The 22,658-nt window shown below is 43.8% G+C and overlaps 1 protein-coding gene across 1 annotated transcript in view; it reads right to left on the minus strand.

The window, feature by feature from the left end:
• Positions 1-2,860: 2,860 nt before the first annotated feature.
• Positions 2,861-22,658, minus strand: part of LOC121566453 (vacuolar protein sorting-associated protein 53 homolog) — a 35,533-nt gene continuing 15,735 nt past the window's right edge. The window contains exons 8-22 of the mRNA XM_041876492.2: positions 21,991-22,069; positions 21,689-21,832; positions 18,825-18,967; positions 18,400-18,541; positions 18,223-18,318; positions 17,891-17,985; positions 16,512-16,754; positions 15,098-15,245; positions 14,931-15,013; positions 14,723-14,801; positions 14,475-14,623; positions 14,233-14,302; positions 13,948-14,085; positions 4,331-4,435; positions 2,861-4,129 (exon numbers count right to left, since the gene is read on the minus strand). Coding sequence (XP_041732426.1) covers positions 3,959-4,129; positions 4,331-4,435; positions 13,948-14,085; positions 14,233-14,302; positions 14,475-14,623; positions 14,723-14,801; positions 14,931-15,013; positions 15,098-15,245; positions 16,512-16,754; positions 17,891-17,985; positions 18,223-18,318; positions 18,400-18,541; positions 18,825-18,967; positions 21,689-21,832; positions 21,991-22,069 — 1,885 coding nt within the window. The 3' untranslated portion in view covers positions 2,861-3,958. The remainder of the gene's footprint in view (positions 4,130-4,330; positions 4,436-13,947; positions 14,086-14,232; positions 14,303-14,474; positions 14,624-14,722; positions 14,802-14,930; positions 15,014-15,097; positions 15,246-16,511; positions 16,755-17,890; positions 17,986-18,222; positions 18,319-18,399; positions 18,542-18,824; positions 18,968-21,688; positions 21,833-21,990; positions 22,070-22,658) is intronic.

Genomic DNA, 22,658 nt, shown 5'->3' on the forward strand with positions numbered 1-22,658 from the left:
TGTACATAATGTTTCTGCCACCGTCTCTTATGACCAAAAATAGCTTATGGATATCAGGACAGCGATTACTCACCTCGTATTGGACGAAGATTTTTTCTTCAACAAGTCGGACGCGAAGGATATCCTACAGACACCCGAAAAGGCCCAAATCCCAGTCATTCGCATGAGAAAGAGACAGAGATATCGTGGACATAGGTCGGGGTGCCTTGTAAGGATCCGACGGCGAGCGAGTAAACTGCCTCTTCCATCAATCCTATTAGTCAATGTTCAATCACTTGAAAACAAATTGGATGACCTACGATTACGATTATCCTACCAACGGGACATTAAAAACTGTAATATCTTATGTTTCACCGAGTCGTGGCTGAACAACGACATGGACAACATACAGCTAACAGGATATACGCTACATCGGCAGGATAGAACGGCTGACTCCGGTAAGACAAGGGGTGGCGGTCTGTGTATATTTGTAAACAACAGCTGGTGCACAAAATCCAATACTAAGGAAGTCTCGAGGTTTTGCTCGCCTGAGGTAGAGTATCTCATGATAAGCTGTAGACCACACTATTTACCAAGAGACTTTTCATCTATATTTTTCGTAGCTGTCTATCTACCACCACAAACCGATGCTGGCATTAAGATTGCACTCAATGAGCTGTATAAGGCCATAAGTAAACAGGAAAACGCTCATCCACTCCTAGTGGCCGGGGACTTTAATGCAGGGAAACATAAATCCGATCTACCTAATTTCTACCAGCACGTTAAATGTGCAACCAGAGGGAAAAAAATCTCTAGACCACCTTTACTCCACATACAGAGACGCATACAAAGCTCTCCCTCGCCCTCCATTTGGCAAATCTGACCATAACTCTATCCTCCTGATTCCTGCTTATAAGCAAAAACTAATGCAGGAAGCACCAGTGACTCGGTTAATAAAAAAGTGGTCAGATGACGCAGATGCTAAGTTACAGGACTGTTTTGCTAGCACAGACTGGAATATGTTCCGGGATTCTTCAGATAGAATTGAGGAGTACACCACATCAGTCCCTGCTTCATCAATAAGTGCATCGATGACGTCGTCCCCACAGTGACCGTACGTACATACCCCAACCAGAAGCCATGGATTATAGGCAACATCCGCACTGAGCTAAAGGGTAGAGCTGCCGCTTTCAAGGAGCGGGACTCCAACCAGGATGCTTATAAGAAATTCCGCTATGCCCTCCGACGAACCATCAAACAGGCAGAGTCAATACCGGACTAAGATTGAATCGTACTACACCGGCTCTGATGCTCGTAGGATGTGGCAGGGCTTGAAAACTATTACAGACTACAAAGGGAAGCACAGCCACGAGCTGCCCAGTGACACAAGCCTACCAGACGAGCTAAATCACTTCTATGCTTGCGTCGAGGCAAGCAACACTGAAGCATGCATGAGAGCACCAGATGTTCCGGATGACTATGTGATCACGCTCTCGGTAGCCGATGTGAGTAAGACTTTTAAGCAGGTCAACATTCACAAGGCCGCAGGGCCAGACAGATTACCAGGACGTGTACTCCGAGCATGTGCTGACCAACTGGCAAGTGTCTTCACTGACATTTTCAACATGTCCCTGACTGAGTCTGTAATACCAACATGTTTCAAGCAGACCACCATAGTGCCTGTGCCCAAGGACACTAAGATAACCTGCCTAAATGACTACCGACCCGTAGCACTCACGTCTGTAGCCATTAAGTGCTTTGAAAGGCTGGTCATGGCTCACATCAACACCATTATCCCAGAAACCCTAGACCCACTCTAATTTGCATACCACCCCAACAGATCCACAGATGATGCAATCTCTATTGCACTCCCCACTGCCCTTTCCCACCTGGACAAGAGGAACACCTACGTGAGAATGCTATTCATTGACTACAGCTCAGCGTTCAACACCATAGTGCCCTCAAAGCTCATCAATAAGCTAAGGATCCTTGGACTAAACACCTCCCTCTGCAACTGGATCCTGGACTTCCTGACGGGCCGCCCCTAGGTGGTAAGGGTAGGTAACAACACATCTGCCACACTGATCCTCAACACGGGGGCCCCTCAGGGGTGCGTGCTCAGTCCCCTCCTGTACTCCCTGTTCACCCATGACTGCATGGCCAGGCACGACTCCAACACCATCATTAAGTTTGCTGACAACACAACAGTGGTAGGCCTGATCACAGACAACGATGAGACCGCCTATAGGGAGGAGGTCAGAGACCTGGCCGTGTGGTGCCAGGATAACAACCTCTCCCTCAACGTGATCAAGACAAAGGAGATTATATTGTGGACTACAGGGAAAAAAAGAGGACCGAGCACACCCCCATTCTCATCGACGGGGCTGTAGTGGAACAGGTTGAGAGCTTCAAGTTCCTTGGTGTCCACATCACCAACGAACTATCATGGTCCAAACCACTGTACACCGCAGCCATTTTGGAATGGCAGTGTCAGCCAATTAGCTCCTTTGTTGTTCAACGTGACGTGCCATTCCAAAATGACTGCAGTGGCTACTGTTATCTAGTATGAGGACAAAACATTTCTGGGAAAACTAGCAGCACTTCAATCTTTTCAATGGAGCAGTGTGGCTAAAGGTAAAATTTGGAGTACAGTGGCATATCCCATCCCTGCATTGAGGTACGTTTTCCGACCCATATCTTGCGCCAGCACCATGGTGTCTTAATGTAACCATCATTGCATTCCAACCCCAGTGCAGCTCAGTGTAAACAAGCATAACGGTAGGGTCAGTATCTTCTGGCAAGTTGTCATTATGATTGACAGGTAATCTAGGACTGTCAGTGTCAAACACAGGGGCCTGGAATAACAGAACAGGAAAGAAAAAAGGTTTAGACAATATAATTTTGTACAATATATCCTTATACAACAGTGAACACATGAGTTCCTTTGTTATAAAGTACTGTGACTCTCCCTCACTGTCATCAAATCTACAATCTATTCAGACTGACATAAAATGCTCAGAGGGCTCTACAGCAGGTAATTAAATAGGGCAATAGAGGTTAAATAAATGAACACGCTTAACATCTCTCGCGAACACACACACACACACTTCCTGGTGGAGGGTCAGAGTTAAAAGGCTTGGACTGGTTCTCATTTCCAGGCCAACCTTGGGGGAATTTCAAAAAGCACAGAGACTGTCTCATGTCTAATTGAGGAGACAGGAAATCCCAAGATCCTCTCTGTCCCAAACCTGGGGGCTTAACCACTGAACCTGGAAACAGCAATGCATGGTGGGATGCGGTCCATCCACCCGAGGGTGTTCCCGTTGTGAAGGGACACTGGAAATATACCCAAACTCCTGACTAACTGCATCCTCTCCTTGAACAGGGAACCAAGAGAAATACACTAAAAGACACCGGACTGGAGAACAATAACATTCTGAAAACACTAGGAGAACATTCTGAAAACAGGAGAACATTCTGAAAACGTTAGCTTCAATTACATTAAAGTTTCTTGTTCTCAGTCTGGGAGGATAGGTGCCAAAGCGGCAGCAAATTGCTCCTAAAGCCGTTTTTAATTAGTAGCTCTTGATTTTGTCTTTTTAAGTGCAAACACATTTTGCTAAAATGCATTGAGTGTGTATGATATAGTAGTCTACATTTAACGACATTTACAAAGCTTGGGTATTTAGTGTCATAAAAAGAGAAGCAGAAATGAAATACAGCAGTAAATGAGTCGTACATGCCAACAGCTTACTGCAGCTGAGGACATTTCTTCATAATCAGACAGTTGACTTTGAAATCATGAGGTTCATATTAATGCTCCTACCAAAAATGAGACAATCATGTCTTTACTCTGCCTGCAATTCTCTGTAATGATTAAACAGAGCAGGAAAAAGTATTTGAGATAAATTACTGGAATAATTTGTGTGTGTTATGGTGATGTGTGTGAGTACAAGTGTGTGTGTGTGTGTGTGTACGCTCAGAGTCTCTTCTTGATGAGCTTCTCCAGTCTGCGTATGCGCGAGTTCTCCTGCTCGGGGGTGGGGGTGCTGAAGGAGAGGGAGGGGCCTCCGTCGGCCCCTGAGGGTGGAGTGGGTAACCTCTGTCTGAAGAGCTCCAACATGCTGCTCTGCTCACTGCGCTTCAACCCCTACACACACACACACACACACACACACACACACACACACACACACACACACACACACACACCAAGAGAACATCAGTTATTGCAAGAGGAAACAACAAGAGAGAACAAGACAACAACAGAGGAAGTAGGAGATAACCGTTGAAAACAGGTGACATCATTGAGAGAGACAAAACAAGTGGACCCAATCGAAGTGGCCCTTACCTTCATATCCAGAGTTTTCTGGAAGGTCTCTGGGTTCCCGTCAGCGAGGAGCTTGATGTAGTTATCCACAAACACCACGGAGGGTTCATGGGGGGCCATTACCACCTGTAGAGGGGGGATAGAGACATCAGTGTTGCTTATACATTCACATCTCAATACTGAAGTGCAGCGTGGGGTTTTTATATCCCCCCTGTTCCCAAGAGCCATGATGGGACGACCAAGTCCGAGCAGACTCATAAACTGATTCATAAACTCTGTGTGTGTGCATGTGCGTGGTAAGTGTGTGTGTGTGCAGCCCATAAGAACAAACAGGCCCCTGAGTCAGTCGACTATCAGACCAGACATGGGTAAGTGGTTAAAGGTGCAAACAAAGCCCCAACTTTACACTGACTGCATCCAAAATGGCATTCTATTCCCTATATAGTGCACTACTTTTGACAAGAGCCCTATGGGCTTTGGTCAAATGTAGTGCACTTTATAGGGAATAGGGTGGCATTTCAGACACACCTACTGACTGCACTGTTGGGCTATATTACTGAAAGGCTATATTTAGGAGACCCGACCCCTCTTCTTTTTACACACCAATTACTCCACGCATGGGTGGATGGGAATTAGCCTCACCGGTCATTATTTGGGGCTATAATGAGAGATTGAGAGTTTGTGCAAATCGCAATGGGGAGTAGTCAAGAACGAGCAAGAAAAAAAAGGTGAAATAGGATGGATATATTTTTTGCTTTCAAGAAAGAGGGAGAGAAATGAGGGAGAGAGGAAAAGCTGGATCCGATAGCATTGAGACTGATCGTAGTTGCTTTCTACAGAGCGGGCAGACAAACATGGTTGACAGGTTCCACAGAAAAAAATTATAATAAATAGAAATCGGGAATTGCACCCCCTCCAACGCTCCTTTCCTCCACCCAAAACATTTCTCCCTCCCTCACCCACACACCAACATCCAACCCCTCCTGTCCTCTCTCTGTGCCTAAGGGGTGTGGGCCAGAATACATATAAGAGAGTGAAACCAGAGAGGGAGAAACAGAGAGGAGAGACGGGACATGCAACGCTGTGGATTGTCTGGAATTCTTGAGGTTCCTTCCCCTCTGGTCTGAGTGATTTATTTAGCAACTGTCCTGGAGGGAGGCCCAGGGAAAGCATGGAGGAACTGTGTTGTAGTTAGCTCGTAAAAAACGAGAGAGAGAGAGAGAGAATCCAGGCTAAAAGGAGGTGGGGTGGAGGGGTGTTTTCCACTCCCTCCCCAGAAGAGCGCTCTGGTGGTGGGGGAGAGGGCCGGGGTGGGGTGGGGTGGGTGGATAGAGGGCTGGAGAGCGTGGAAAACAGCCACGTCTCACAGGCCAAGGAGGGCTGCCTGAGACAGAAACCAGCTACAGACAGACTCACCAGAACAGGTCTACACTTGGAGACTATTATACTCAGACAGCCTAACCTACATTATTACATAGTCATTATCACCATAACCTTTACTTTGATCTAGGGCTGTCCCCGACAAAAAAAATCTTGGTTGACCAAGAGTCATCTGTTCTTTTGACCGATTGGTAGACATTGTTAAACGTGTATTTTTCCATATATTGACACATCCTATGTGTTTTAATCAAATCAACTATATTCACTGAGCTTGTCTGATGCTTTAAGCACACTCTTTGATTAAATAATTAAAAGACACACAAATGACTAGAGGGAGTCCAACTAGCAACTGATTTGATTGTGCCGGGCCAGGCTCAGACTGTGTAAAAAATGTTTTTAAAGACAGCGAGTGACTGTGTGACTAGCACCCGTTGTCTCTCTCTCCTCCCTGCTGCAGTGACCACTACATAACATCAAAGTGTTTATCGCGCTGCCCGTCTTGCTGAAGCTGCAACATAATTACAGCCATTTCTGACTGAAAAATAGTGTTACCGAAATCCCTAATTTGTTTAGGAAAAACATTCCCTATTCCCTCAACCCTTGCTCTCTTTACGTAACACATGTATGCATCGCATGCATGTGACCAAAGACCTTTTCGCACGGGACTAGTACTACTAGAGAACGTTGGTTATGTAATTATTACTCCAGAATGTCTGCTATTCTAGAGGACGATTCAGCCGGAATTATTTTTTCCCCCAAGCTGCCCCCTGCAATTCTTTTTTTATTTTTTATAAATTGACAGTTATGACGGAAGCCTTGAGGTTTTTATTCTACGCGTGAAGATACATTATTTCAACATGTCCAGGTGACAGGGCCACACTGATAACCCACATTTCTAAACCATACCAAGCCATCTTTAGTATAGTGTCGCCATAATATTTGAATTGAGGAAGTGTGATCATCATCGTTACGATATTTTAGCGATCGGCAGTACGTTCCAAATGCCCCCCAACCTTCAGATGTAAGCTAAACAGTGCAATTGCACTTGAGATGCGTTTTACGGCTATGGATGCCAAAGTGAACTTATCATTTCCAAACATTTCGGTCAGTTGAATGCTGCTTTGCGATCTATTAACAGCAAGGGTTGCATTAAATAGGCTCAATATGTTTTACTGATGCATTTGGCAATATTCAATTAATACACACAAAATATTTAAACAAAATAATTCACTGTGAAAGTTGATAGATGTAGGCCATTCATACATAGCTTATGCGCAGCACTTACTTCAATTTATCGAATCAGTTATTGTTTTCACAAACTGCAAGCAACCCGTCAAACTCAACACATTTCTCTCAATAAACAGGGATGTCGATTCGCACTGGACTAGTATTATCAGTGGACCTTGGAGTTCGCCAAAAAAACAGTAGGTTATTCTGCCTGGAATTGTTACTCTCCTGCCATGTAAAAATTACTGACATGGCAGATTCGAACGGGACTAAAATTACAGATGTGGTGTTTTGTGCTTGTGAACATAATTACATTAACCGACCTCCCCCAGTAAAACTAATCCAGTCCGAATACGGCACAATAGGGCCTGAACAATAGCATATCACATCAATAAATTGGTTATAACAAACTCTGAACACGTAACAGCAAAATGGATGCAGAGGATGTGACAAACTCGAAACAGGGGAATGTTTACTGGTTGCTCAGGAGGTAAAAGGTAAAGTCAGATGTGTAGAATACATTTTGACTTGTTGTGGAAAATACTGGAGATCAACAAAAAGAAGGTAAGCAAAAAGCGCTGCATTCACATTATGTGTCAAACAGGTGCTGTATAGACTGCAATATAATTTGTCTGACGGTTTGGAACAATGTAAACAACACTAAATAAATTATAACTGTACCAGAAAGTCTGTTGTAAGCTTTTATTACAGCAAAGACTAAAAACAGTCACATTCATTCGTGAATGCAATTTCCAAAATGGAACGGTTTATTTATTGTTTAAGATAATTATTCAAGGCTGCTTTATTTTATTTTTAAACTAAAATGCTTGATTGCATTTCAAATCATGAATGACTCATATGCTGTGTGATGACATGAACTAATTAATGATTGATACAGTAAGCCTATACACAGTTGAAGTCGGAAGTTTACATACAGTTAGGTTGGAGTCATTAAAACTTGTTTTTCAACCACTCCACAAATTTCTTGTTAACAAACTATAGTTTTGGCAAGTCAGTTAGGACATCTACTTTGTGCATGACACAAGTAATTTTTCCAACAATTGTTTACAGACAGATTATTTCACTTATAATTCACTGTATCACAATTCCAGTGGGTCTGAAGTTTACATACACTAAGTTGACTGTGCCTTTAAACAGCTTGGAAAATTCCAGAAAATGATGTCATGGCTTTAGAAGCTTCTGATAGGCTAATTTACATCATTTGAGTCAATTGGAGGTGTACCTGTGGATGTATTTCAACGCCTACCTTCAAACTCAGTGCCTCTTTGCTTGACATCATGGGAAAATCAAAAGAAATCAGCCAAGACCTCCACAAGTCTGGTTCATCCTTGGGAGCAATTTCCAAACGCCTGAAGGTACCACGTTCATCTGTACAAACAATAGTACGCAAGAATAAACACCATGGGACCACGCAGCCGGCATCCCGCTCAGGAAGGAGACGCGTTCTGTCTCCTAGAGATGAACGTACTTTGGTGCGAAAAGTGCAAATCAATCCCAGAACAACAGCAAAGGACCTTGTGAAGATGCTGAAGGAAACAGGTACAAAATGATCTATATCCATAGTAAAAACTAGTCCTATATCGACATAACCTGAAAGGCCGCTCAGCAAGGAAGAAGCCACTGCTCCAAAAGCGCCATAAAAAAGCCAGACTACGGTTTGCAATTGCACATGGGGACAAGATCGTACTTTTTGGAGAAATGTCCTCTGGTCTGATGAAACAAAAATAGAACGGCCATAATGACCATCGTTATGTTTGGAGGAAAAAGGGGGTTGCTTGCAAGCCGAAGAACATCATCCCAACCGTGAAGCACGGGGGTGGCAGCATCATGCTGTGGGGGTGCTTTGCTGCAGGAGGGACTGGTGCACTTCACAAAATAGATGGCTTCATGAGGAAGGAAAATTATGTGGATATATTGAAGCAACATCTCAAGACATCAGTCAGGAAGTTAAAGCTTGGTTGCAAATGGGTCTTCCAAATGGACAATGACCCCAACCATACTTCCAAAGTTGGGGCAAAATGGCTTAAGGACAACAAAGTCAAGGTATTGGAGTGGCCATCACAAAGCCCTGACCTCAATCCTATAGAAAATGTGTGGGCAGAACTGAAAAAGCTTGTGCGAGCAAGGAGGCCTACAAACCTGACTCAGTTGAACCAGCTCTGTCAGGAGGAATGGGCCAAAATTCACCCAACTTATTGTGGGAAGCTTGTGGAAGGCTACCCGAAACGTTTGACCCAAGTTAAACAATTTAAAAGCCAATGCTACCAAATACTAATTGAGTGTATGTAAACTTCTGACCCACTGGGAATTTGATGAAAGAAATAAAAGCTGAAATAAATCACTCTCTCTACTATTATTCTGACATTTCACATTCTTAAAATAAAGTGGTGATCCTAACTGACCTAAGACAGGGCATTTTTACTAGGATTAAATGTCAGGAATTGTGAAAAACTGAGTTTAAATGTATTTGGCTAAGGTGTATGTAAACTTCCAACTTCAACTGTAAGTATTGAAATAGAGGCCTAAGTAAGTTACGGTATTATGAGTAAACAGGATGCGCTCTTAGGCCTACAGCTCAATGGTGGTTATACAAGGCTGCTATACTAATCCTACTAATGATAATGACATTACTTATGATCATAATAATAATAGCAATATTAACAATAAAAGAAGATTAAGAAAAAGGAGCGTTATTATAAATATCATTTTTCGGACAATTTGGAACAGAGTAAACAACACTAAATAAATTATAAATAATACCAGAAGGTTGTTCTAACGGGAAAAAACGTGTAAAGCCTTTATTACAGCAAAGCAAATATAAAAAAATAGCTGAATTTGTGAAATTGTTTACTTGACATGTCGTTGCGTGAGGCTTGGTGCTCACGGAATCAGTAGGCTATTAAACAAACACTCAAACAGGCAACAGAAGCAGGATGTCTTATTTCTGTGGATATATTGATGATTTATAAAGCCAGGCACATTTAACAGTTAGGCTATTGATTATAGACTTAATTAAGTTGGGGTTTCCGCTCTCCTCACTTTTCTTAGACAATAAGGCAAGGGCTGCCTCCGCCGCATTGTTCTCAACACCAATATGCTGGTTAACTTTGCTATTATGCACATAGCAACATGGTCTAGGAAAAGGTGCCAGTTCAACAGCGCACTGATGTGTTTCAGAACCGCGGACAGCGACCACTATCCAATGCGGGAGAAAGCGCATGTTATAAAAAAATATTATTTTTATTAGTGTTGCACCATTGTTCTTATGTAATATAACCATATACAATTTCAGTAGCACATGTCTTAGACTGATGGACTGTGCCATCCCCATGGCCTCCACAATGGATCAGTCCACTCAGACAGGTGTCTTTGTACACCATGATATACAGTACCAGTCAAAAGTTTAGACACACCTACTCATTCCAGGGTTTTTCTTTATTTTTACTATTTTCTACATTGTAGAATAATAGAGAAGACATCAAAACTATGAAATAACACATATGGAATCATGTAGTAACCAAAAAAGTGTTAAACAAATCCAAATATATTTTAGATTCTTCAAAGTAGCCACCCTTTGCCTTGATGACAGCTTTGCACACTCTTGGCATTCTCTCAACCAGCTTCATGAAGTAGTCATCTGGAATAATGTGCCTTGTTAAAAGTTAATTTAATGCGTTTGAGCCCATCAGTTGTGTTGTGACAAGGTACGGGTGGTATACAGAAGATAGCCCTATTTGGTAAAAGACCAAGTCCATATTATGGCAAGAACAGCTCAAATAAGCAAAGAGAAACGACAGTCCATCATTACTTTAAGACATGAAGGTCAGTCAATACGGAACATTTCAAGAACTTTGAAAGTTTCTTCAAGTGCAGTCGCAAAAACCATCAAGCGCTATGATGAAACTGGCTCTCATGAGGACCGCCACAGGAATGGAAGACCCAGAGTTACCTCTGCTGCAGAGGATAAGTGCATTAGAGTTACCAGCTTCAGAAATTGCAGCCCAAATAAATGCTTCACAGAGTTCAAGTAACAGACACATCTCAACATCAACTGTTCAGAGGAGACTGTGTGAATCAGGCCTTCAAGGTCGAATTGCTGCAAAGAAACCACTACTAAAGGACACCAATAAGGAGAAAAGACTTGCTTGGGCCAAGAGACACGAGCAGTGGACAGTAGATGAGTCACAAACCGCTGTGTATTTGTGAGACACAGAGTAGATGAACGGATGATCTCTACTCTGAAGCATGGAGGAGGAGGTGTTATGGTGTGGGGTGCTTTGCTATTGACACTGTCTGATTTATTTAGAATTCAAGGCACACTTAACCAGCATGGCTACCACAGCATTCTGCAGCGATACGCCATCCCATCTGGTTCACTTAGTGGGACTATCATTTGTTTTTCAACAGGACAATGACCAAGACACACCTCCAGGCTATGTAAGGGCTATTTGACCAAGAAGGAGAGTGATTGAGTGCTGCATCAAATGACCTGGCCTCCACAATCACCCAACCTCAACCCAATTGAGATGGTTTGGGATAAGTTGGACCGCAGAGTGAAGGAAAAGCAGCCAACAAGTGCTTAGCATATGTGGGAACTCCTTCAAGACTGTTGGAAAAGCATTCCAGGTGAAGCTGGTTGAGAGAATGCCAAGAGTGTGCAAAGCTGTCATCAAGGCAAAGGGTGGCTATTTGAAGAATCTCATATAAAATATATTTTGATTTGTTTAACACTTTTTTGGTTACTACATGATTCCATGTGTTATTTAATAGTTTTGATGGCTTCACTATTATTCTACAATGTAGAAAATAGTTTAAAAAATCAAGAAAAACCCTTGAATGAGTAGGTGTTTCCAAACTTTTGACTGGTACTGTATGTATAGATTTATTTTATTACCACTGCTCGATTAATGAAATCTTGGTCGACCAACAGCCTATCAACCAAACAATTGACCAGTCGACTAAATGGGGTCAGCCCTACTTTGATCATCCATGGATATCTTACAAACATTCAACCAGGAACAGTCCATCCGTACAGGTCTGAGGCCCCACACTGACCTATGTGTTTGGATTGATAAGGGCTCTGTTCAAAAGTAGTGCACTACATAGGAAATAGGGTAACGTTTGGGACACAGCCTATGACTTTCAGCATCTGTAGGCCCTGCCTGGCCCAACATGGAAACAATTCCCTGAGAGGCACCTAGGTACCACGCAACGTCCAGGGATGAAATGCTCACCAGGTTGAAGAGAACAACTCCACACACCTTGTATGTCTGTTCTAGGCCTTCCACACAGAAACACATTCCCCTTTGTCTGCCGCCCATTACTGTATGTAAACACATTCAAGGTATTCCTCTATGGACTAACAGCCTTGTGTGTTTCACATGTGGAATCATCCATACACGTCCCGGGTGTCGACACTCCAGAGGTGACGACACTGAGGAGAAGCCACTTAACAGTTTTGACTGTCTGAAGTTGTTTCAAAGCGCTATGGGCGGGCAGGTAGACATGTTAAAGCATTGTCTGTAACGGTTGATAGAAGAAATGTGTGGGCAAATTATTGCTTTGTGGATTGGCATGTTTATCATAGGAGCAGGAAAGAAGGGCCACATATACTGAATATCTGGTAACTAGAAGTTGATTTGTACAAAAGCATTTGATATATAACCTTGACAAGAAACACAGAAAGGGAGACTAGGCTATGCTTGTATCTTCAGTAGTCCTAATGGTTGTGCTCAGACTAGATTAGGTCCTAATGGCTCTGATGGCTGATGTAGCATGATTAGAGCAGGTCCCAGGCTGACCAATAAAACAGATCAGCTTGACCATTAGAGCAGGTCTCACCCAGGTTGACCATTAAGACAGATCAGCCCTGACCATTAGCGCAGACCCCAGGTTGACCATTAACACAGATCAGCCTGACTATTTGAGCAGGTCCCAGGCTGACCAATAAAACAGATCAGCCCTGACCATTAGAGCAGGTCCCAGGTTGACCATTAAGACAGATCAGGCTGACCATTAGAGCAGGTCCCAGGCTGACCATTAAGACAGATCAGGCTGACCATTAGAGCAGGTCCCAGGCTGACCATTAAGACAGATCAGGCTGACCATTAGAGCAGGTCCCAGGCTGACCATTAAAACAGTGCATTAAGCTTTTTAGACAGACATCAAGGCTGCATTCCTTTAAGGCAGGCAGTTAAGTGTGTGTGTGTGTGTGTGTGTGTGTGTGTGTGTGTGTGTGTGTGTGGCGTGCAGAGAGAGAGGGAGACAAGAGGGTGAGGGAAATGTCCTTTGGGATCGGGTCACAAGCCTTGGGGGCTGGGTAACTGGACTAGGGCAAGGTGAGGGGATAGGCTCTAGGGCAGGGTGGGGTTTGTCTGAGAAGACAGGTGCGTGCCATTGTCTTTCTGCATTTTATTGGCTAACCCTGGGGCAAGGGCAACCAATCACAGACTGTGTTTACTCTGTAAAAGAGACAAGCCATGGATAGATGTGTCTGATGCATGTGAGCATTCCCGAAAGTGTGTGTGTGTGTGTGTGTGTGTTTGCTGGCATGAGTATATGCGTGGATGCCTGCATTCCCTAACCATTCACACCTCTCTTGGCTCCAGCTGGTCGACACGCTGTGTGTGTGGGGCTGTCGTGAAACTTTGCTGCGTGGTTGTACAGAAACGTTGTAGCATGGTTGAAGAGAAACATTGTAGCATGGTTGTAGTGTAACATTGTTGCATGGTTGTGTTAAGCACCTATCAAAGTCATGTACACGTACACGCAGCAGTGTTCTAGAATATTAGACCGTTGGCTTTCATACTTTTCGAATTCTCAGTGCGGCTTATGCAACTTCTCCAGCTGTCAACACATTCAAATGAATAGAGGAGCTGCGGAGCTGCGTTGGTTGGGAATTTTGGGGAGGCGCGTATTCGGGCTGGTGGTCTTAGAGCCGTGTATCTATGTCACAATGGGACGCCGGCGTCTGTGGACTCTGAATTACGCTTTAGAATCACAGGGCTCACCTTGAGGATCATCTCAGCGCGGGTCATCCCCTTCACGACTATCTTGGTGTAGCTGGCTGGGGCCTTGCGGACCACCTGAGACCCTATAGAAGGCAGATCCAACAACACCGTCTTCAGGGAGTGGGTGTCCAGGAGGAGCTGAAGAACAAAGCAAAAAAAACTAGCTAAATTATCAGCTACAGGCAGCAAACAAACGATTGTCAAAACATTTGTATTGTTTTGGAGACCGTAAGCGTAATTCTACTAAGGTAAAGGCTAATGAAATAAAAGGGTAAGTATGTTTACCTGTTCAGCCCCCACCATGCTGATAGGCTTACACCTGAACAAGTGGTTGATGAATTTAGGAATGAAAGAGCTGAGGGGGAAAAAAAGACAAGATAGAATATCAATTCATTGAAAACAAGAGAATTTAGCATTTCTGAAAACTGACAATTTCTTTTAAAATCTCGAAATCAATTGTCTTGTCAATGGGAGTACCAAGTCTTCCTCACACACATTGACGAACAGTGAGGAGGGAAGTAACTCACTTGGTGAACTTGATGCAGAACTGGGTGAAGTATTTTCGTGTGGAGGCCAGGTTATCTCTGATGATGGGGACATTCTGTTTGATGTGCATGATGACTGACGTCACGTATGGACTCTGGTCACCTACATGCTCTACACTCTGCCATGGCATCTAGAGGGAGTGAGACCAAGAGAGACAGTGAGAGAATGGTTGAAAGTGAAAATAGAATATGACAGTGTAAGGAGGAGAGGAATGTAGTGGGTGTCGCACCTTGCTCATGGCAGTGAGAGCAGGGTCACAGGCAGTGTCCAGGTCCTGAACAAGCAACTGGATACTGTTGGAGATCACACTGATAGACACAGAGAGTTTACATTCATGGACTTCACATCCAATTATTCCACTTTATCTCATAAACTATTGTTCATTTTGAGTTGGCAGAAGTTGCCCCTAATAGTGAAGGTTAGGATTTGGCGCGTACTTGCTGAAGGTGTCCATCTCTCCAGTCAGGTTGATTCTCTCCACCAGGGTCTTATCCACCTTCTCCTTCAGCTTCTCCTCCAACTGACACACACAGACACAGAATAGGTTTAACGTTAAGTGTGTGTGTGTGTGTGTGTGTGTGTGTGTGTGTGTGTGTGTTCTAACCTGCTGTGTGGTGGCCAGACAGTACTCTGCAGTACTGAGGATGCTACAGATGAGACACAGCTCCTCTACAGTGAACTTCGCAGCCTCTGAACCCTCCTTCTCCTGCAGCAGACTCTTGATGGTCAGTCCTCCACTATTACTGCTAGTCCTGAAAGACAGAGAGCGAGAGAGAGAGATTGAGAGAAAGAGTCTCAATAGTTTTAACTAGCTTCCTTTTCTCGTGAATTAGGGACAGAAGTCTGCTCACATGAAGGGAAAACTCTGGGACCTAGTGTGAACTGACAAGGAGAAACTCCTGTCTCTAGTTATAGGTTATAATTCAAAGCAAGGTTTGGATAATTGAGACATAGCCAGAGGGGCAGGGTTACCATGGCAACGTGGCTAAACCACCTCCCTCTCATTAATAAACGCCACAGCCGAGAATTCTGGGTAAACCACAACACAGCTCCAACCCCCAGAAGGGTCACCTTTAAAACTCCACAAAACAATACACACACACCACACAAGAGGTCTTATAATGTGGCCAGTGAGCGAAATATGTTTTTGCTCATGAAGTATTAGGCCTCACCTCGATGTAAACACACCTCGATGTAAACACACCTCCAGCACCACATGACATGCAAACCCAGGCAATCAAACACAGCGACAACTAAACACTACTGAACTATCAAACAAACCCCTGAGAATGACGGATCACTCTTCTGAATGAACGAACTCTAACTTTGGCAGATTCCTTCATCAAAAGGGAATTGAAGCAGATGACAGCATATATCATCCATAATAATTTTTATCTTGCTTTGACAGAAGCATTTGTCCCAGTCCAGCTCCTAGTAGGCCACAGTTTATACTGGTTGTCATAGGGATGTAGCTCAGTTGGTAGAGCATGGCGTTTGCAACGCCAGGGTTGTGGGTTCGATTCCCACGGGGGGTATGTAAAAAATAAAATAAAAATAATAATAATGTATGCACATGTAACTGTAAGTCGCTCTGGATAAGAGCGTCTGCTAAATGACTAAAATGTAAATGTAATGCCCCTGACAATCAGTCAGACCCACGCTACAGCTGTCCCTCTGTCTGGTCATCCCTCAATATGTTTGCCAATTTCTTCTGAAGACTCAGTTCTTTATTTCCCATTTACCCCTTTCCAGATAACAAAGCAGTGGTGGTCAGAGAGTGTGTGGGTGGCTTTGATGAGTAGTAAATGTAATAGTTCCACCTGTGTCAGAATATTTTCCTAGCAAAGCCAGAAACCATCCAGAAAATGGTTTGAATGAAAACCAGAGCACACAGTGGCCTTCCAGAACACAGTTTGTGAGCAGCATGAATAAAAAGCGCTTACTAAATAATTACTAGACCTACATCATCACAAATAAATCTGATCATCATATCATTAGGCTAGGCTGTAGTAAATTACTTGGGCAGGTTTCCAGACAGTATCTTCCAGGCATACTCTCTGAGGTACTTCTGGAAGATGGTGGTGAGGGCGATCATAGGTTCCCCTGTGCTAAGCTGAGAGCACTGCACCATGCACTTCTTATAGTAGACAAACAGGTCAGCACAGCTGGGCAGCACCGCTCCACCGTCCTCCGTGCCCGCCTTGGGGGGGCCCTGCGCCCGGAAGTCTGACACGAAACGGTCAATCATCTCCCCCAGGTTCCTGAGAATAGTAACACACACAGCTCAGTGATGACCCCCAGACACCAGCACACACACACGCAGGTTGACGTTTTATTGCCATGAATCTTGCCCTGGAGGCAGCTGAGCGATTACACTAGATGGGCCAGCTGGAAAGTCAAAATTGGCTTTATTATAAAGATTCATGAAAACTAAAATTAGCTTTTTGGTCTTAATTTAAGGTTTGGCATTAGGGTTAGCAGTGTGGCTAGGGTTAGGTTTAAAATCAGATTGTATGGCTTTGTGGCTGTGCCAGCTAGCGACCACTCTGCAGAGCTGCCTCCAGAGCAAGATTCATGACAAACGCCAACCTGCCCCACACACACACACACACACAGTTCAGTGATGATACAATGGAAGAGTCAGACAGACAGGGTTAGAGATTCTACCTCTATTGCGGCTGTCTTCACTGTCCTTTAATTTCAATGTCTAAACGGCTGTTAATGTCTAGTACTTTACCCCCTGCCCACCCACTGTTACTATGAAATGAAGCCAAGGACAAAAAACTAAATCCACTTTGTATGAACAATTAGGTCACTATTATCTCTCCAGTTGTATTCCATTGAGACGAGCTGCTTTGGAAATGCCTGATGTAGAATCATCTGGCCATGTCTGTTGTGAAAGGAGGCCATAGCCAGATCATGTAAGTTCCAGACAGACTGATAAGCACTAAATGCTCCAGTGATCCAATACTAGGGTCCGACGCGAGACAGACAAGCCCCAGAACAGTGCCTTGTGGGGGGAGAGGAAAGAGAGTGAGAGAGAAATAGAGAGTGGAAGAGAGAGAGAGGAGTAGTAAAGAGAGGGAGGAAGAAAAGGAGAAGAACAATCTGCTGCAGAATACATTTTCAATCCCTCTTTCTCAGCGTCTGTGGTCATGCAGCTAATAGGAACCATTTCTGCCTCAGCAGAGAGAGAGAAAGAAACACACAGAAACAAGAGAGGGAACGAAAGAGAGAAAGAGTAAGGGGGTGGGGGGGGGGGGCTGATGAGGGAGAAAGGAAAAGTTCTGGGCACACAAATCTGTGCCAGATCTCCAATCACACGCACGCACACGCTCACACCACATACACACACACTACACCACTCACACACACTACACCACATCACATCACTCACTTGTCCTGAGACTCGATGTAGACATAGAGGTGAGGCTCGAAGCACTTGGAAATGATGCCATGGAATGGGTTGTCAGGAGCCTTGGGCTTCTTGAGCTGGGGAGCAGAAAATGGTCAACAATGTAGGATGTAATTACTACTCATGATTTTTCTCTTTGGGGATGAGTATTTTTTTTCTCCAAAGTGAGCCCTTAAAAGCTCCTATCGAGATCCTCCTAGAGATATTCCCATCATGAGTCACCATGACACAGGAAATGACCTCAGAAGGTCAGCCTATGCCTATCAAGGTCGAAGTTCAGACAGGGTCAAAGGGTCATCTCAAACATGTCTTACCCTATCCAGACCCTCGTCCATCTCTGACCCATCCTCTCCAACCTCGTCCTCCAGGAAAGGGTTGGTGGACTCCAGTGGTGTCTCAGGCTTCTTCACCTGAAAACAACACTACAGTCAGCAACAATGGCCCAATGATGGTGTGTGTGTGTGTGTGTTTATTATATATGTGTATCTAACCCCGGGCCCGTCGGTGAGGGTGCACCCAGAGAAGCGCTTGGCGAGCAGCCCCTCGAAGTTGGTGGTCCTCTGAATGGCAAACAGAAGCAGCTTGACCTCAATCTCTTTGGCCCGCGTCCGCATCACTTTGGCCAGCTCCGTCCTGGATGACACACACGACACAGAAAAACAGACAGACACAGAGGGTCGTTAACACGTCAAATTGCGGCATCAATTATTGTGATAGCCTACATGAGCACTGACCTGCTAACGAACACTAAATCAACTGTCTACTGAATAGTGTTGGGATGATAGAGGAGCACAACTATTACAACAGTTGATAGAATGTGTTGACAGTGAGGCACTGGCTGTCTCAACAGTTTCCAGCACAGGGTGTGTGTGGTGATGTGGCAGAATTCTACAGCAACGTGTGTGTGTGTGGGTACCTGGTGATGTGGCAGAACTCCACAGTGATGCGTTCGGTCATACACCACTCTTCAGGGAACATGCGTCCGTACTTCTCCTCATAGTCCACCAGCTGACGCTTAATCCAGGCATAGCGCCGGTCAATCTTATCCAGCCAAGCTACCTGAGTCAGGTCAGTGGACAAACACACTTTCAGGTGGAAGGTCCACAGACTCACTGTCACAACACTAGCATTATTAAAGATCAGTCAATGTACATCTCAACTATGATTCACATGATCTACAAAGGAAGAAATACTGGGATATAAAATAAATGTTTGGACCATAAACTACAGTATTTTTTTATGGTCGCTTATCCCCATTTGTACCTACCCAAAATCCCTCGTGTAATGGACCCAAAATGGCCGCCTTAGTTTAAAGTGGAACTGACAGCGTTTTAACTACTTTGCAGATGTGAAATCATAATATCAGTAAAAAAAAATATCAAATTCCCAGTTTATGCTTCAAAACCAACTTTATAAGAGGTTTTAAAAAGAGGTTATATTTTACTCAAAATTCCGTGACGTAGAGTAAGGCATTGTTGGCAGAATCTTTCCTCTCCCTCCCTCCTTCCACCCCTCCTCAGATGTGGGGTCTCCCCAGAAACAAGGCACTGTTCTGGGGCTTGTCTGTCTCGCGTCGGACCCTAGTATTGGATCACTGGAGCATTTAGTGCTTATCAGTCTGTCTGGAACTTACATGCAGTTCAATGCATGATTAATATAATTCACCAATACATTTCATCGCACCCATTCGGGACGCACCGTTTTAGTTTCAATGACTCAATATTTAGAACAAAAACGGAAGACTGTAACTAAGGCTAGGAATGTCAATAAAATCAAACTAGCAAGGGCAATGATAACATGTCAGTCATAAAGTGGCTAATAGGCTAGCGCACGTGTCAAACAAGGCCCGCGGGCCGAATAAAACACACAAGCGAGTATAAATGAGTCAACAGTTGAGTCATCTACTTCATGAGATTAAAGCCTGATGCGCTGGCATCAGTGAATTCAACGTCAATTGCGCTGCTTTCGTGTGTCGCGTTTACAGCACTCAGCGGAGGGTAAGTGTACAAACACATGCCACAGTCCTAGCAAGGCAACTAAAATGTTGCAGTCTGGCTTCGGTTTTTAAAGCTTCACAATGAATAACCAAAACTAAACATGCAACAAAACACCCCGCAAAGGAGAAACATGCAGGCCTATTATAGCAACATTTGAGCAGTAGCCTAGGCTGGCTACTCAACTACAATACATTTTGAGTGCACCATACAGCAATGCTGCATTCAACCGCACCGGTGATCCATGCGGTACAAAACAAAATGTAAACACGTTTTTAAGTTTAAATGTTACAACCTATAGCTACGTTATTATTGGAGTTAAATACTTTTTGATTAGGGTCGCAGCATATTATGCACATCTGCAAGCATAGCAGCAAAGGCTGGACCATTTTTTTTTTATTGTATATATTTTTTTTTAATTTTATGTTAACGCTATATACAGCATCCTATGTACATAATTTGACATTATAAAGGGCCGTATTTTTTTCAAATAAAAGAATTGCCTATTTGGGTTGCAGTTGCACTTTTTTTGTAAAAACAAATTGGCTATGTCTGGCCCGTGAATTATTTGTTTTTTAAAATATGGCCTGTGCACTGATTGGGTTTGACGCCACTGTCTAGCGTATCGATTTATGGAGCTAGCTATTTATTTAGCAAGCTAAAAACACAAAGCCTAACGTTAGCTAGCTAGCTGCAGGGAGGATGTCATGTCATTGGATGAGTGAGTCAGTGATCGACTTTCCCCCCCCCCATGTCGTTTTTCGTTGGCTACAGCTATAGATACAGGTGTCATTTGGTTAGCTAGCAAGAAATGTGAATCGCTTTGCTAGCTAGCTATGCTGAACTTGAACCACTGTTATCCACAGTTAGCATATCTTAGTTGTCAATCAAATGTATTTGGCATTGATCAAATGGGCGGGCAGGCAAGTTCCCATTCAGTTGTCAAAAAATCAGTTGGGAAAAGCATGCATTGGCAGGCAAGCTGCAGCACGACGATTAGGGTACCATTCCATTTGTAAGTCGCTCTGGATAAGAGCGTTTGCTAAATGACGAAAATGTAAAATGTATTCACCATCATTTATCAGTGCAATTTTGATGGCCAACAAGCTAAAACGTTTGAGAGGGTTTACCTAATGTTCCCTCGTTAGATTTGAGCTAATCTCGCTCAGGCTAGCATTAGTTGTTGATGTGCATAGGCAACTAAGGTAGAGATAGCCTACCTTTTCGTGGTTGTTTGATGAATAGGACTGAAGTTCACAAATGTAAGAGGACTCCCATAGTATTTACACATTTGCAGAAATCCATTCAGGTGGATTTTGGTGAATGGGTTCTAATGATCTAAAGTTAAGCTGTTGCTACTGCCTGTAAACACACAATCCAGTTCGAAGGGAATGATGGCAGGCACGTGTAGCAAATAGCTTATTTGCATATAGGCCTACTATAGCTCTGATTGGCTATGGCACAGGTCTGCATAGACTCCAGTCCTGCACAAGTCCATGTTTTTTTTAGGTGTTATTTACTGCAGTGTCTATTAATTGTCCAAAAGCAAGGCCGCTTTCCCACTCTATATTGCTATAGAATTTTGACAAATGCCTTACTATACGTAATTCTCAAACATTCTATGAATTTTTTTAAACTTGAAAATGACCAGTTCTGATAAGTGCTCGCTTATCAGAATCATATCATATTCCTGGGGGTGTATATGAACAGATTTTAATCATATTTAATGTTGCTAAAATGCTGTCAGTTCCACTTTAATGCTTAGCAGTACAATAAACAAACTCACATCTTGGTTCTCCTGGAACAGCACCATGTACTCAGAGAGGTGCTGTCTGATGAACTTCTTGATGATCTCCTGTTTGATGCGGGGGTCCAAGACGTTGGCCACCAGACAGGCATCCCTCAGAACATTACTGGGTCCCCCTGCTCTCTGGGGATATAGAATACACACACAAAATACCTTGGGTTAACACACATACAATTATAATATACATTACATTCATTATATAATGTATAGTCACACATACAATTGTTTAATTAAGCACATATGATAACACACAAGGCATTCATAGTACACAAATATTTCACCTTTGACCCCTGAGCGGGGAAGGCCTCTTCAAAGTCTGCCAGGATCTGAGTCCCCAGCTCGCTTTGGGCCGCTTTCACCCTGTGGATGACACAAACCGTGGAGAAACATTGAGAAAACATTGCCATCATGAAAGCTGGAGCTGGGTTTAGAGCTGGTGTAGCATAACTGTAGATATTTTCAGAATGAAACGGTTTCCCAGATGGTAGCTAGGTTGGGAGTGACCCACTGGTAAGTTGTGACTGACAGCTTTCGGGCCGTGGCAAAACTGGCATGACTTGGGCCAGTGGTTTTGTTTACTCATTGGGTCAGAGAAATTCCAGAAGTGTTTATTGGGTCACACAGTACAGCACATAGTTCCATGGTGGGAACCAGAACCACTGGCTTAACAGGAGAGGACACACAACCATGGTGAGAACTAGAACCACTGGCCTAATATGAAGAGTGAATCTGGTGTGGCATTTAGAGTCCAATCCTAGAGCAACAAGAAGAACCTTCCAGAATAAACAAGATGGATGCCATGCCACAGGGCGGGCAGTGGTGGCGCAGTGGTCTAAGGCACTGCATCGCAGTGCTAGCTGTGCCACTAGAGAACCTGGTTAGAATCCAGGCTCTGTCGTAGCCGGCCGCGACCGGGAGACCCATGCGACGGCGCACAATTGGCCCAGCG

This window comes from Coregonus clupeaformis, chromosome 5 (assembly GCF_020615455.1).
Source record: "Coregonus clupeaformis isolate EN_2021a chromosome 5, ASM2061545v1, whole genome shotgun sequence".
Classification (NCBI taxonomy): Eukaryota; Metazoa; Chordata; class Actinopteri; order Salmoniformes; family Salmonidae; genus Coregonus; species Coregonus clupeaformis.